The sequence below is a fragment of the Pseudochaenichthys georgianus genome, chromosome 21, assembly GCF_902827115.2.
Source record: "Pseudochaenichthys georgianus chromosome 21, fPseGeo1.2, whole genome shotgun sequence".
NCBI classification, from domain to species: Eukaryota; Metazoa; Chordata; class Actinopteri; order Perciformes; family Channichthyidae; genus Pseudochaenichthys; species Pseudochaenichthys georgianus.
In genome coordinates this window covers 37,664,604-37,679,603 of record NC_047523.1, presented here as the reverse complement: position 1 = coordinate 37,679,603, position 15,000 = coordinate 37,664,604, and the positions used below count along the sequence as shown (strand labels likewise).

The 15,000-nt window shown below is 48.6% G+C and overlaps 1 protein-coding gene across 2 annotated transcripts in view; it reads right to left on the bottom strand.

Moving 5' to 3' along the window:
• LOC117466690 (radixin) overlaps positions 1-15,000 on the bottom strand; it is a 60,954-nt gene that overhangs the window by 6,375 nt on the left and 39,579 nt on the right. For both annotated transcript variants that reach the window (XM_034110086.2, XM_034110087.2), the window contains exons 4-11: positions 12,459-12,554; positions 11,974-12,096; positions 5,130-5,281; positions 4,159-4,242; positions 3,872-4,018; positions 1,981-2,077; positions 1,737-1,900; positions 671-801 (exon numbers count right to left, since the gene is read on the bottom strand). In XM_034110086.2, the coding sequence (XP_033965977.1) occupies positions 671-801; positions 1,737-1,900; positions 1,981-2,077; positions 3,872-4,018; positions 4,159-4,242; positions 5,130-5,281; positions 11,974-12,096; positions 12,459-12,554 (994 nt within the window). The remainder of the gene's footprint in view (positions 1-670; positions 802-1,736; positions 1,901-1,980; positions 2,078-3,871; positions 4,019-4,158; positions 4,243-5,129; positions 5,282-11,973; positions 12,097-12,458; positions 12,555-15,000) is intronic.

The following is a 15,000-nucleotide window of genomic DNA, read 5'->3' as shown; positions in this document are numbered from 1 at the left end:
GACGCTTTTATGTGCATTCAACCATTTCATTTCATTTTTATTTGTTCCGTTCATGTAAAACATGTCTCTATAAACACACCATACTCGAAAAGGAGCATGGAGAGACAAACTGAAAAGCCAGAATCCCACAGCTACTTTCCAGAGTGAGTGATACTGCTTTCCCTTCACTTAAAGCCAAGTCATTTGTAAGTGCTACGTAAAGAAGAGATTTAGTTTCTATCGTTAGCAACGATGCCGTCGAAACACGTGAGTTTTCAGCCTGGGACCGAAGAGGTGGAGACGCTCTGATGTCCTGATATCAAGGGGCAGCTTGTTCCACCATTTAGGGGCCAGGATAGCAAACAGGCGTGTTTTGGTTAAGTCCACTTCGCAGTGAGTGAGGAGCAAACCGATTGGCCGATGCAAAGCGAAGTTAAAGTTCATCGAAATCGTGAAATATACACTAATATGCAATTTACCCTATATTTACTTTACTTTGTATTGTATTCGTTAACATTACAGACTCCTTCAAACTTGTATATGTTCACTTACTTAAAAATGTGCCACTTATTTATTTCTTTACCATGGTGTACTTACAGTGTTTCAACTGATTTGTACACACACACACACACACACACACACACACACACACACACACACACACACACACACACACACACACACACAGTACCTTTCTGAGCTCTCTGCGTCTGCCCTTCGATCTGCCTCAGCCTCTCGAGCAGCTCATCCTTCTCTCTCTCTATCCGATCCTTCTCCTTCTCCGCGTGTTCTCGTTTCTTCTTCTCGTTCTCCAGCTGAGCTCTGTCAGGAAAACACAAAACAACGGTCCCGCAGCCAGCGGGTGAACATTCTAATCATGCACCAGAAGATCAGAAGCAAACTGCATGTTATGGACTTTTTAAAATTGGAATTTTCTAAAGTGATACATAAAAATAGGAAAACTTCACATTCATTGTTTTTAGTATGGTGTCATGAGCAAAAGAAAATGTGTACAGTACAATATAAATATTGTGTAACCAATATTAAAGAGCTATGTTGCGTTTGTGGTGTTTTACACTGAAAATCCTGCCCTGCCTGCACATGAGTAGTTAGCATGTTAGCATGTTTCCTTCGACGCAGCACTGCCCCCTACTGGCCATAGAGCTTTATCAAAAACCTTAAACAAAACATCAGCTGATATTTGTTAAAAAATAAATGTCTCAAACTACTCAATCCCACTCAGAATTCACTGGAAAGGAAAGCCACTTTTTACAGTTTGGCAGTGTCAGATTTATCATTTGAATAACTCCAATATACGTATGTGTGTATGCTGTCATATAAACCAATTAAAGGTAGTATCTGTGCCAGTGTTTATAAGATAAGATAACAAGTACTTTATTGATCCCAATTTGGGAATTGTTTGTGTTGCAGCAGCATAAAAAGACATGGCATTGTACAATCAAAATTAAAAGACTAGAAATAAACAAGAAAGTAGAAAATATACATGTTGAATGAATTATGTAGACAAAAGGGCACATTGGAATAATGTAAAATGGTGCTTCCAATCCAACCTATAGCCCTTCATGTATTATATTTTGTATTTATTGATTTAATTAACAGGTACATTAAACTTTGCTGAAAATGTGCCAGAGTTATTCAAGAGGCAATTTTTCATCTGTAGCCCCTAGATTAGAACTATGTTTCAAAGTCACCTTATAATAAATAACATTTTAGAAAATACGCAGCGTGTAGTGTACCTCTCCATCTGTTTGTGGTGTTTCTCCTCCCGGGCCTGGGCCTTCATCTGCTGCACCTCGATGGTGTCGGGCTTCCTCCTCCTCATGTACAGCTCGTGGTTTCCCATGCACAACGCCAGGATGCGCTTATTGATCCGCAACCGAGGGGCGTAGAATACAAAATCCTGCAGGAGACACGAGGGATGGAAGGTGTTCAAATATACTCAATACAAATATACATCTTCAGTCACACAACATTACTTACTGGGGCTTTCTTGTCGATGGGCTTGATGACAAACTTCTTGTCGTTGAAGGAAATGTTTCTGATCTCACTCCAGGGGAAGCCGATCTTTGGGGACAACCTGAGAGGAGAGATATTTTATTAAAGATTAAAAGATTGATGGAGATGCGTTACCTCTTAAATATTTGAACACAATTTTATAAGCAAATTTGCATGCCTTGAAAGTAAACAAAACTATAATATTTTTGAAATGTGAGGATAAAGGCTTTGAGGTGTTTTTAGTTTTCTGTCTTCCGGTTGTGCATCCGGCTGTCCACAAGATGGCGCTGTTGTCAAACCAATTCAATCCAAGGTCCTCAAGAAAGCTGACGATGTGTCGACAGTGGAAACTATAGAACAAGACCCATTTTGAATGTATTGAATCCCAGTTTATACCTACACTTATTTTGAATTAGAAGAAAATATGTTCCATTATGCTCCTTAAGAGAAGTTCAACCAGACAAGTGCAACAAAAGGAAACAAACGGTTCTGAACACCAACAACTTCTGGTTGTAGGACCCTATATTGACGATATTTGACAGGCAGGTGAAGCACAAGTAGAATAAAACATAAATCTCTTGGGGCGATTATCCAAACTCAACAGGAAGTTATACATTTTTTATTTAGTGGGATTTTTCGTTAATGTATTTTTGCCATTTACACGCTCTGTACTTTAACCTCTACAGATTTAATCCACAGAATGTAACATTTGTTAAGTACTTTTCAAAGACCATAAGGATCAAGCTATTCAAAGTAGTCCTGTGTCTTGGATCCTCTATCCCTAGTTCTGGATTAAGTCGTGGACTTCGGGTCGTGGCTGAACCTGTCTCTGCGGTCCTGCCTTGGGTCTCGTCATGCTGCTTCCCTGATGGCTTCCTCAGGACTGTAGCTGACATCCTTGTGGATTCATCTTCTCATTACAGACGCATGCATTTCCTAACATTCGGTCTATATGCTGTAAAATGTATTATCTCTTGGATTTACACACGGCATCTATTGCACGTCTGTCCGTCCTGGGAGAGGGATCCCTCCTCTGCTGCTCTCCCTGAGGTTTCTCCCATGTTCCCTTTAAACTGTGAGTTTTCTCTGGAAGTGTTTCCTTGTACGATGTGAGGGTCTAAGGACAGAGGGTCTAAGGACAGAGGGTCTGAGGACAGAGGGTCTAAGGACAGAGGGTCTGAGGACAGAGGGTCTAAGGACAGAGGGTCTGAGGACAGAGGGTCTAAGGACAGAGGGTGTCGTATTGTCATACTGATATTCTGAACAATCTGTGCTGTTGTATTTGCTGTAAAGTGTCTCTACTGTAGGCTATTTTTATTATACACTATGTACAGCACTTTGGCTCCACCAAAAATCGTTTATAAATGTGCTACATAAATCAAACTTGATTTGATTTGAAAGTGTTCTGTTACATGCAAAGTAGCTTGAGACACTCGCCATGATACAAGATATTGGTGCAACTTCAGGCTATGAGTGTACTGATGCGAAGAGATGGGTCTTGAGGCGGGACTGGAACAGGGTGAGGGACTCAGAGTCACGGAGGTCTTGGGGGAGGGAGTTCCGGAGCTTCGGGGCTGCCACAGAGAAGGCTCTGTCCCCCAAAGCTCCGGAGTTTGGCCCTGGGGGTGGAAAGGAAACTGGCTGAGGTGGATCTGAGGGACCGGGGGGGGGGGGGGGTTGGTAGAGGATGAGGAGGTCAGTGAGGTAGGGGGGGGGGGGGGGGGCAGATGGTGGAGGGCTTTGTATGTGAGGACCAGGAGTTTGTAGTGGATGTGGTGAGAGACGGGAAGCCAGTGGAGTGTGTGTGTGTGTGTGTGTGTGTGTGTGTGCGTGTGTGCGTGCATGCGTGCGTGCGTGCGTGTGTGCGTGTGGTTACTTGTCTTCGTGCTCGTAGATGTTGAGTCCCAGCGCGTCGACCCCCAGCCACAGCTCTGTGCCCTTCTTGTTTTTTATTTCAAAGTAGTTTACACCGTACATCTCCAAATCCTGAGCTATCTTCAGGTACTCCATCATTGCATCCTCCCTACACACACACACACACACACACACACACACACACACACACACACACACACACACACACACACACACACACACACACACACATTATGCATAAATGTCTTTGCTTAACCAGTCGTTCCTCTCGTCTCCACACTCTCTTACCTGAGCAGGCTTCGGTGTTCCTCGTGCCAGCTCTGTATTCTGTCCTCCCATTGCTCCTTTGTCAGCTTGTGTTGCTCCAGAACTCTACAAGGACGTGCATAAAGAAATGTTTCAATAAACACCTCAGTGTGTTTTCTCTGTTAGCTGTTGTGTCTTTGTACACTTTGAGGCCTGGATCAAGTGTTTCTGCCGGTGGTCTGAGTGAGTCTGGGCCACTTGCAGACTGCATGAAGAGTCTCTTTGGAAATTGAAATAAACTAATAATAAACTGTATTCGCTGTTATTTTCCACCGGCTTCTCATTTCTAAAAGTTGATAATATTCTTGTACAGGACACTGGAACCCAAAGCTGGTGACAAGACCACACAAATGAACGAGTAAAGGAATGAAATGCAAAATGTGAAGCCCTGTGTCAGCATACCATTTCTCTTGATCCCCCCTAATTAACAAGATGATAAATAAACCCATTTTGGGAAAAGTCTTAAAGTGACAGGGTTGTATTTCAACAGAGAAACATGTATTTAGGATTCACTGGACCATCCCTTACAGCTAATGTATGTAAAACGATTCAGTTTTCACCCTCAGGGGTGTGTGTGTGTGTGTGTGTGTGTGTGTGTGTGTGTGTGTGTGTGTGTGTGTGTGTGTGTGTGTGTGTGTGTGTGTGTGTGTGTGTGTGTGTGTGTGTGTGTGTGTGTGTGTGTGTCAGCCAACGGGCTCTCTATGACAGCACCAAATTAGAGAGCCAGCCCAGACCAATCACACCTTAAGCCAACATAAACACTGATTGGCTGCCAGCACAATAGTTGAAAGGCAGTATATAGTATTTTTGTGTGTGTGTGTGTGTGTGTGTGTGTGTGTGTGTGTGTGTGTGTGTGTGTGTGTGTGTGTGTGTGTGTGTGTGTGTGTGTGTGTGTGTGTGTGTGTGTGTGTGTGTGTGTGTGTGTGTGTGTGTGTGTGTGTGTGTGTGTGTACCTTTGTGGCAGTAGCCGGTCGGAGGCCAGGTAGCCCGGCTTGTGAAGGTCTTTGTTGAAATCTCCGTACTTCGCCTGCACGGCGTAGGAAGCCACGAGCACGGCGGTCTCTGGAGGACAGTAGTTCTCATCGTTCAGGATGGCCTCCTTCACCTGCAGGGAGAAGACGTTCACACAAAATAATAACATTTTAAATAAAGTATTCTGATTCTGATTGATTTTAAAGCATAGTTGCATAGCATAACTTTGACAAATTGAAAAAATAAATAGCTTTCTAACATTTATCATTTATAAAAAAAGATCCCAACAGTTATGTTAATTGCTAAACACAAGCATTACATTGTCTAACACAATCCAGTCTGATATTGGCAGCAGAGGTCGCGTTAACCGAATATTTTCCGTCTATGACCGATTTCTTTTAACAATGATGGAAAAATCTGAAAGCAGTCCCTCATTTTGACAGATTAGAACAAACTCAGAACAGCGCCAAAGCTTGGATAGGTAAAATAATAAATTATGGATGATTGTTTTGTTTTATTTATTTTATGGTTTCTTATTTTAGTTATTATAGTTTTCGTTATTTTGTTTATTAGAGATGGAATGACATGGTGATACACATTCATGTACAGTAGGTGGCGGTATGCAACTAAAAGCTGTTTGCGATCCGCCATTAAAAAAGAGAAGAAGGGCCCAGAATCTGCGGGTCAGAGACTGTGAGCCAGAAACTGCAGTCTGCGAGGCCGCAGCTTCATACTATTGGAGTGGCTCCGGTGTTATGCCCGCCAAAAAGGAGATGATATTGTTTCCAAACCTAACTTTGCCGTACAAATCATTTAAATGTCTGAGTGCTTTACGCTGTGAGTGCTTTACGCTGTGGCGCACTCCCGCGAGTTGCAGTGGGCATGCATAACACCGGCGCTAGTTCATGAGCGTCACCCCCGCTTTCACATATAGAAAACCGCTGTTCAATTATTAGGATTTACGACACGGCTTGGGTGATTACTTGATTCTGATTGATCCATCTGGACATTCCAGAGGTCTGCTATCTTTTGTGAACAGACCGTTGCTAACACAGTTTGGGCACTGGCAGTGTTTAAAGACCGTGAAAAGAAACTGTGAACAGACTTGGACAGTTACAGAAACCTCGATCTGTGCTGTCGTCATTTTAAGTTACGTTGCTGTTGCTGCATTTCCAGCCGTTGGTACGCAGTGTAACAGATCATTTGGTCTTAGTATATCATGGCGGTTAAGGCTTTTTTGACCGCCTCGATGCACATCATCCCGGTGTTAGTACTTTTTGGGTTGACCTCAACACTGAAGAGTTTATCGCCGGCCACAAGAGGGCAGCGTCACTGCTGTCGCTGCCCGGATATGCCGTGCTTTGACCCGGTAGTGCTTAGCGGCCATTTTAGTTCACATGTTGTTCATTCACTCCGCCTCGAGTTGAGACGTTCATCCACTCACTCATGTAAGACTGTTTCCACTACTGTTTAGTGTGTCTTTAATATATGTAATTTAATATATGTGTATTGGTCATGACATGCATGTATGTAATACTTTGTCAGCTTATCCTGCGGCATTGCTCTGTTTCAGGGTGTCGTCATCTTTGTCAATAAAGTACCAAGACTGACATTGAGGAGTGTGTTTCTTCATGACGACACCATGGTCATTGTTGGATGCCCTGTCCCCGGCTGCGAGTTCGAATCCCAAGACTTGTCTGAAGCACTCGTCATTGCTATATTGACGATTCATGGATTTAGCCACCAGCACGCAGCGCCTGTCATGGCCGCGCCAGCCCAGGCCCCAGCCCCTCACGGCCCGAGACTCGATCGGCCCAAAGTTGATGTGGGCGTGTCGATAGAGGAATGGAACGTGTTCATCCGCCGATGGGACGTATTACGCGCCGGCTCAGGCATAGGGGATGCCCAGGCCCCCTTCCAGCTGTTTCAGTGCGCTGGACCTGTACTTGGAGACAGCCTGTTGAAAGCCGCTCCCAACGCCGCTTCCGGACCCTTGCCAGACCTAATCACCGTCATGCGTTCCCTAGCTGTCATCCCAGTCGCTACATGCGTCCTGCGCACCGAGCTACTTCAGCTCCGCCAGGAACGCGATGAGACATTCCGTGCATTCGCTGCCAGAGTGCGGGGTAAAGCAGAGACATGTGCATATAATGCGGTATGCGAGTGTGGTAAGGACGTGGACTATACCGACCACATCATCCGTGATGTTCTGCTCAATGGCATTTATGACTCGGACATACGCCGCGAGACGCTGGGGACACCTGACGTCCTGGTTAAGCCAGTTAATAACGTAATTGCACTCGTCGAGAACAGAGAGATGGCCCGTAACGCTCTCCCGTCGTCCTCCCTATCAGCCATGTCGTCATTCCGGCGCCTGAAGACGACTCCACAGACGAGCCCCGCCCCGAGCCCTGCGGACGGGGCTAAACATGCCTCGTGCCCGGAATGTAAGAGCGTCTTTAACGTCTTCACGGAGGGGCCTCGCGGGTGGAATCCTAAGCCTCACCAGGTGTGCATCGGCTGCTATAGGGCCCGCCGACGACAGAGGCGTCAACAGCCGTCGTCCGACAGTCAACAGGCCGCCATGGGGTCGGAGCCGGTCTCCCAGGTCTCATCGGTGCAAGCTGGGGCCCGCCCTGGCCGACGTCACAGGAGCCATCGCCGACGTCGCACGGATGTGTCAACAGACAAGCACCTATCAGACTCGAGCACCACATCTTCTCCAAGGGCGAATGGAGACGGGCCAGGCTGAGAGACCACCCCCGAGCATTAATCACCATCTCGATGGACATGCCAGTCGGGCTGAGGGATGGCACCGGCAACCGGGGCTCGGCCGACGGAGCTCGGATATCCGCCGTCGCGGACACTGGCGCGCAGTCGGACCTTTGGTCGCTGGAGGAGTTCCTGGCCTGCGGTTTCTCGCGGGACGACCTGTGACCCGTCAGCCTCAGCCTGTCAGCCGCCAACCGCTCCCCTATATCCATCGAGGGGGCGTTCTTCGCTAGGCTCTCGACAACCTGCAGTGGGGGGCGTGTCACATCCTGCCGTTCCATGGTATATGTGAGCAGCTCGGTCCGGGCCATGTACCTCTCCTACGAGTCGTTGCTCAACCTCGGCCTCTTGCCCGTGAACTTCCCATCGGACGACGTTGCAGGGGGGCACAAGGAAAGGCGTAGCCCTGACACGCCAGACCAGCCCTTGTCCGTCAATGCGACGAGGTCAGCCAACGGCGGCTGTGTGGGGCCAGGTGACCCCCGGGACGCCCAGTGCACATGTCCTCAGCGTACGGTCCCCCCGGCACGCCCCGTAGCACTGCCGTTCCCTTGTAAGCCAGAGAACAATAACAGGATGAAAGATTGGCTACTCGGGAGATATGCCTCGTCAACGTTCAATACTTGCCCCCATCGAGCACTACCATGCATGGAGGGGCCACCTATTGAGATGCACGTGGACCCCGCAGCTACGCCTAGGGCATGTCACACCGCGGCTACAGTGCCTCTACACTGGCAGCGGAGGGTCCACGATGACCTACTGCGGGACGAAGCCCTTGGGGTCATTGAACGTGTGCCATACGGTGAGCCTGTGACGTGGTGCCATCGTATGGTAGTCACTCGGAAGCACGACGGCTCCCCACGCAGGACCGTGGACCTCTCCCCCCTTAACAAGTTCTGCCAACGTGAGACCTTCGCCACTGAGTCCCCGTTCCACCTTGCACGCCGCGTCCCTAAGGGCACCTGGAAGACCGTCACGGACGCCTGGAACGGCTACCACAGTGTCCCCCTGCGTGAGTCGGATCGCCACCTCACTACCTTCATCACACCCTTCGGCCGTTGGCGCTACACCAGGGCACCACAGGGTTTCCTGTCATCAGGGGATGGCTACAACCGTCGGTTTGATGCCGTCCTCTCGGACTATGAACGCAAGGAACGTTGCGTGGATGATACCATCCACTATGACACCGACCTGGAGCAACACTGGTGGAGGACCATCGACTTCCTGATGCGTGTCGGCCGGTCAGGAATCGTGTTGAACTCAGACAAGTTTCAGTTCGCGGAGAGGTGCGTCGATTTTGCTGGCTTCAGGGTGTCGGAATCTACCATCGAACCGCTCCCGAAATACTTGGACGCCATCCGGGACTTCCCCACCCCTAGCTCCACGACGGACATCAGGAGTTGGTTCGGCCTTGTCAACCAGGTGGCCAACTACGCCCAGTTGCGTGACACGATGGCTCCATTTAAGCCGTTCCTCAGCCCACGCTGTGTGTTCCTATGGTCCTCCGTTCTGGAGGAGGCCTTCCAGGCGTCCAAGCAAGCCATAATGGAGGCCATCCGTGAGGGCGTGGAGATCTACGACATGCAGAAGCGTACCTGCCTCCGCCCTGACTGGTCCATGCGTGGCATTGGCTACTTCCTGCTCCAGCAACATTGTCACTGTGCCTCGGGCATACCGGACTGCTGTCCAGGTGGATGGAGGATCACCCTCGCGGGCTCACGTTTCCTGTCCCCTGCGGAGCAACGCTATGCGGCCGTCGAGGGAGAGGCCCTAGCTGTGGCCTGGGGTCTGGAACAGACGCGGTACTTCACGCAGGGGTCCGACAACCTCGTCGTGGTCACCGACCATAAGCCATTGGTGAAGATCTTTGGCGACCGTACGCTGGATGAGATCACAAACGCGCATCTGTTTAGACTCAAGCAGCGCACCCTCCCATGGCGCTTTGACATTGTGCATCTGCCTGGCAAGAGCAACTATGCTGCTGATGCCACGTCGAGGCATCCTTCCCCCTCGGGCTCAGCGAACGGCCTCTCATTGGGGCTGCCGAGCGGGCCTGACGCCGTGGAGTCAGCACTCATGGCCTCCATCCGCGACGACGCACGGGAGCTCGGAGCCGTCTCTTGGCCCCTCCTCGCACGGGAGACAGCAGCTGACGGATGCCTCGGCCACCTCCTCCAACTCATCGAGCAGGAGGGTGGGATTGACGTAAATGACCCTGCCCTGGCGAGTCTGTCATCGGTCTGTGAGTCCATCTACGCACAGGACGGCGTCCTGCTCTATCGGGACCGCGTCGTGGTCCCCCCATCCCTCCGTGGGAGAGTCCTTCAGCATCTCCATGCCGCCCACCAGGGAACCTCAGCGATGGGGCAGCATGCCCGAGCCATAGTTTACTGGCCCGGGATGTCCGGGGACATTCAGGCCACCAGGGACGGATGTGCAGACTGCAACCGCAATGCTCCGTCACAGGCGGCTACACCCCCCCTGCCGTCCTCACCCCCGTCCACGCCATTCGAGGCGGTGTTTGCTGACTTCTTCGACTATGGGGCCGCCACTACCTAGTTGTCGGGGACCGTCTCTCGGGCTGGGTAGAGGTCCTGAGCTCTACGGCGGGTACTGCCCTGGCGGGCTCAGCTGGCCTGGTCCAACACCTCCGTTCATTCTTCGCCACCTTCGGCGTACCGGAGGAGCTCTCGAGCGACGGTGGTCCGGAATTCAAGGCGAGCCACACTGAGGATTTCCTCCGCTTATGGCACGTCAAACACCGTGTGTCGTCCGTTAGCTTCCCGCAGTCTAATGGGAGGGCAGAAGTTGCGGTTAAGACCGCTAAACGCCTCCTTATGTCCAACACCGGCCCGTCGGGCGGCCTTGATCAGGACCGCTTCCTGCGTGCTATGCTGCAGCTGCGAAACACGCCTGACCCCGACTGCAACCTCTCGCCAGCGCAGATCATCTTCGGCCGCCCCCTTCGTGGCTCGCTCTCCTTCGTGAACCGCCTCGAGAAGTTCTCGAACCCGCACATCCGCCTGCTATGGCGCGAGGCATGGGCGGCGAAGGAGGACGCCCTTCGGACCCGTATGTCCCGTACCACCGAGTCTCTGGGGACTCACTCAAGACCGCTCCGCCCATTGGCACTCGGCGAAAGGGTATTCCTCCAGAACCAGCAAGGCCCAAGCCCCCATAAATGGGACAGGTCAGGGATCGTGGTGGAGTCGCCGGGCCACGACCAGTATCGGATCAGGGTTGACGGTTCGGGACGTTTGACACTGCGCAACCGGCGCTTCCTCCGTGCCTATACGCCGGCCACACCCTGCGCCCGTGAGCAGCCGGCTGCGCCCTTGCCGCCGCCCGCTGCTCTGGACCATCAGCCCCCACCTATCCACCCGGGCTGGGCGACGCCCCAGGGGATCGCTCAGCGGCCGGCTGTTGGACCCCGCGACTCGGCTATGGGCGCTTCCCCACCGGCACCTGCCGGTGAGGCGTCCTCTGACCTCACCGTTCCTACGGGTGCCTTCCTGGGCGCACCGGTGCCGCAGTCGCCGCCGATGCTGCCCCAGCCTACTCGGCCAGGCCGCGTGAGGAGGCCGCCTGCACGTTACGAGCCCGAGTCCGGCAGCTGGATTTAGACCGTTAACCTATTCCGTCCCATAGCTTTCCGGTCTGGGGGGGATGAAGAGTTTATCGCCGGCCACAAGAGGGCAGCGTCACTGCTGTCGCTGCCCGGATATGCCGTGCTTTGACCCGGTAGTGCTTAGCGGCCATTTTAGTTCACATGTTGTTCATTCACTCCGCCTCGAGTTGAGACGTTCATCCACTCACTCATGTAAGACTGTTTCCACTACTGTTTAGTGTGTCTTTAATATATGTAATTTAATATATGTGTATTGGTCATGACATGCATGTATGTAATACTTTGTCAGCTTATCCTGCGGCATTGCTCTGTTTCAGGGTGTCGTCATCTTTGTCAATAAAGTACCAAGACTGACATTGAGGAGTGTGTTTCTTCAAACACCACAACATAACGGCCGTTACAGTGATCCGTCAGTTGCACAGTACCTGCAGGAAGAATAGTTTCTGTGTGATCTCCTGGATGAGCTCCTCAGAAACATCCTCCGGGAAAAACTTTGCTCTGAACTTGAACTGCAGAGGATTCTCCTTCTTCACGTCCTGCTGCGTCACCTGGAGAGAAAACACACACCTCTCTCACCATTAACACAGCAGGGAAACATACAGTATGAGTAAGTCTGGAGTCAATCAAATTAGAATAAATTAAGATTCACGAGGATTTCAAAAACATGTTTTCACTAAAGCTTGGATTAAAGCCTCAGAATATTAAAGTAAGATTTTAAACTACTTCTAAAACATTCTTGCAACAGTTCAAACCACAGGAGTCTTTACTGTACATCATTTAAATATCATGTTTCTTCAAGTTGTGGGGATGCATTTAGCTGCATACATAATGAAAATTGAAATAAATAGTTTGTCTAAAGGGGGTTACATGCACAGAGAGTCTTGTAGAGGTTGCGTTCAGGGTCTCCCACCTTCTTGTTGAGCTTGAGCCACGTGATGTAGCCTTTACTGTCGGTGTACTGCAGCCCGAAGAACCACACCTCCCTCAGACCCACCGTCTTCACCACCTGAAACACAGCGCGATATATTCACATTTATATTGCATTTTCATCGTCGTTTTACCGGTTAAATGAGAGTGTGTCAAATGTGTCACCTGCTCGCTAATATGCTAATAGCTAATGCCTGTAGTGTAACCACCTTTAGATAATAATAATAATAATAATAATAATAAGATGTGTATGTGTGAGGAAAATGGTAATTCAGTGTGTTCAGCGCGATGTTTTAATATTGTATATTTGATGAAAGTTTGAGAAGGTCAATGAATGTTAAACCAGATGCATCACTTGTTAGACCTTGTCAACGTAATGCAGTGATTTGCTTGTGTTTCTGTATTTGCTGAACAAACAAAGTAAGAGAAACTCGTGTTAAACGTATGCACGCCTGGAAGTCCATTTGTGTCCAAGTGTGCTAAGGGGCGGGACATCTCTAAGCGGTTGACCAATCACAACAGAGCCGGCCAGCTAACCAATCAGAGCAGACTGGGCTCTGGTTTCAGACAGAGGGTGAAAAGAGGTGCTACAGAGGACTCTTTAAAGTAGAGACACTACATACTGATATACACCTGCACATCAGCAGGAGAGGACTCTTTAAAGTAGAGACACTACATACTGATATACACCTGAACATCAGCAGGAGAGGACTCTTTAAAGTAGAGACACTACATACTGATATACATCTGAACATCAGCAGGAGAGGACTCTTTAAAGTAGAGACACTACATACTGATATACACCTGAACATCAGCAGGAGAGGGCTCTTTAAAGTAGAGACACTAGACACTGATATACACCTGAACATCAGCAGGAGAGGACTCTTTAAAGTAGAGACACTACATACTGATATACACCTGAACATCAGCAGGAGAGGACTCTTTAAAGTAGAGACACTACATACTGATATACACCTGAACATCAGCAGGAGAGGACTCTTTAAAGTAGAGACACTACATACTGATATACACCTGAACATCAGCAGGAGAGGACTCTTTAAAGTAGAGACACTACATACTGATATACATCTGAACATCAGCAGGAGAGCACTCTTTAAAGTAGAGACACTACATACTGATATACACCTGAACATCAGCAGGAGAGGACTCTTTAAAGTAGAGACACTAAATACTGATATGAACCTGAACATCAGCAGGAGAGGACTCTTTAAAGTAGAGAGACTACATACTGATATACACCTGAACATCAGCAGGAGAGGACTCTTTAAAGTAGAGACACTACATACTGATATACACCTGAACATCAGCAGGAGAGGACTCTTTAAAGTAGAGACACTACATACTGATATACACCTGAACATCAGCAGGAGAGGACTCTTTAAAGTAGAGACACTACATACTGATATACACCTGAACATCAGCAGGAGAGGACTCCTTAAAGTAGAGACACTACATACTGATATACATCTGAACATCAGCAGGAGAGCACTCTTTAAAGTAGAGACACTACATACTGATATACACCTGAACATCAGCAGGAGAGGACTCTTTAAAGTAGAGACACTAAATACTGATATGAACCTGAACATCAGCAGGAGAGGACTCTTTAAAGTAGAGACACTACATACTGATATACAGCTGAACATCAGCAGGAGAGGACTCTTTAAAGTAGAGACACTACATACTGATATACAGCTGAACATCAGCAGGAGAGGACTCTTTAAAGTAGAGACACTACATACTGATATACACCTGAACATCAGCAGGAGAGGACTCTTTAAAGTTGAGACACTACATACTGATATACAGCTGAACATCAGCAGGAGAGGACTCTTTAAAGTAGAGACACTACATACTGATATACAGCTGAACATCAGCAGGAGAGGACTCTTTAAAGTAGAGACACTACATACTGATATACAGCTGAACATCAGCAGGAGAGGACTCTTTAAAGTAGAGACACTACATACTGATATACACCTGAACATCAGCAGGAGAGGACTCTTTAAAGTAGAGACACTACATACTGATATACACCTGAACATCAGCAGGAGAGGACTCTTTAAAGTAGAGACACTACATACTGATATACATCTGAACATCAGCAGGAGAGCACTCTTTAAAGTAGAGACACTACATACTGATATACACCTGAACATCAGCAGGAGAGGACTCTTTAAAGTAGAGACACTAAATACTGATATGAACCTGAACATCAGCAGGAGAGGACTCTTTAAAGTAGAGACACTACATACTGATATACAGCTGAACATCAGCAGGAGAGGACTCTTTAAAGTAGAGACACTACATACTGATATACAGCTGAACATCAGCAGGAGAGGACTCTTTAAAGTAGAGACACTACATACTGATATACACCTGAACATCAGCAGGAGAGGACTCTTTAAAGTAGAGACACTACATACTGATATACACCTGAACATCAGCAGGAGAGGACTCTTTAAAGTAGAGACACTAAATACTGATATGAACCTGAACATCAG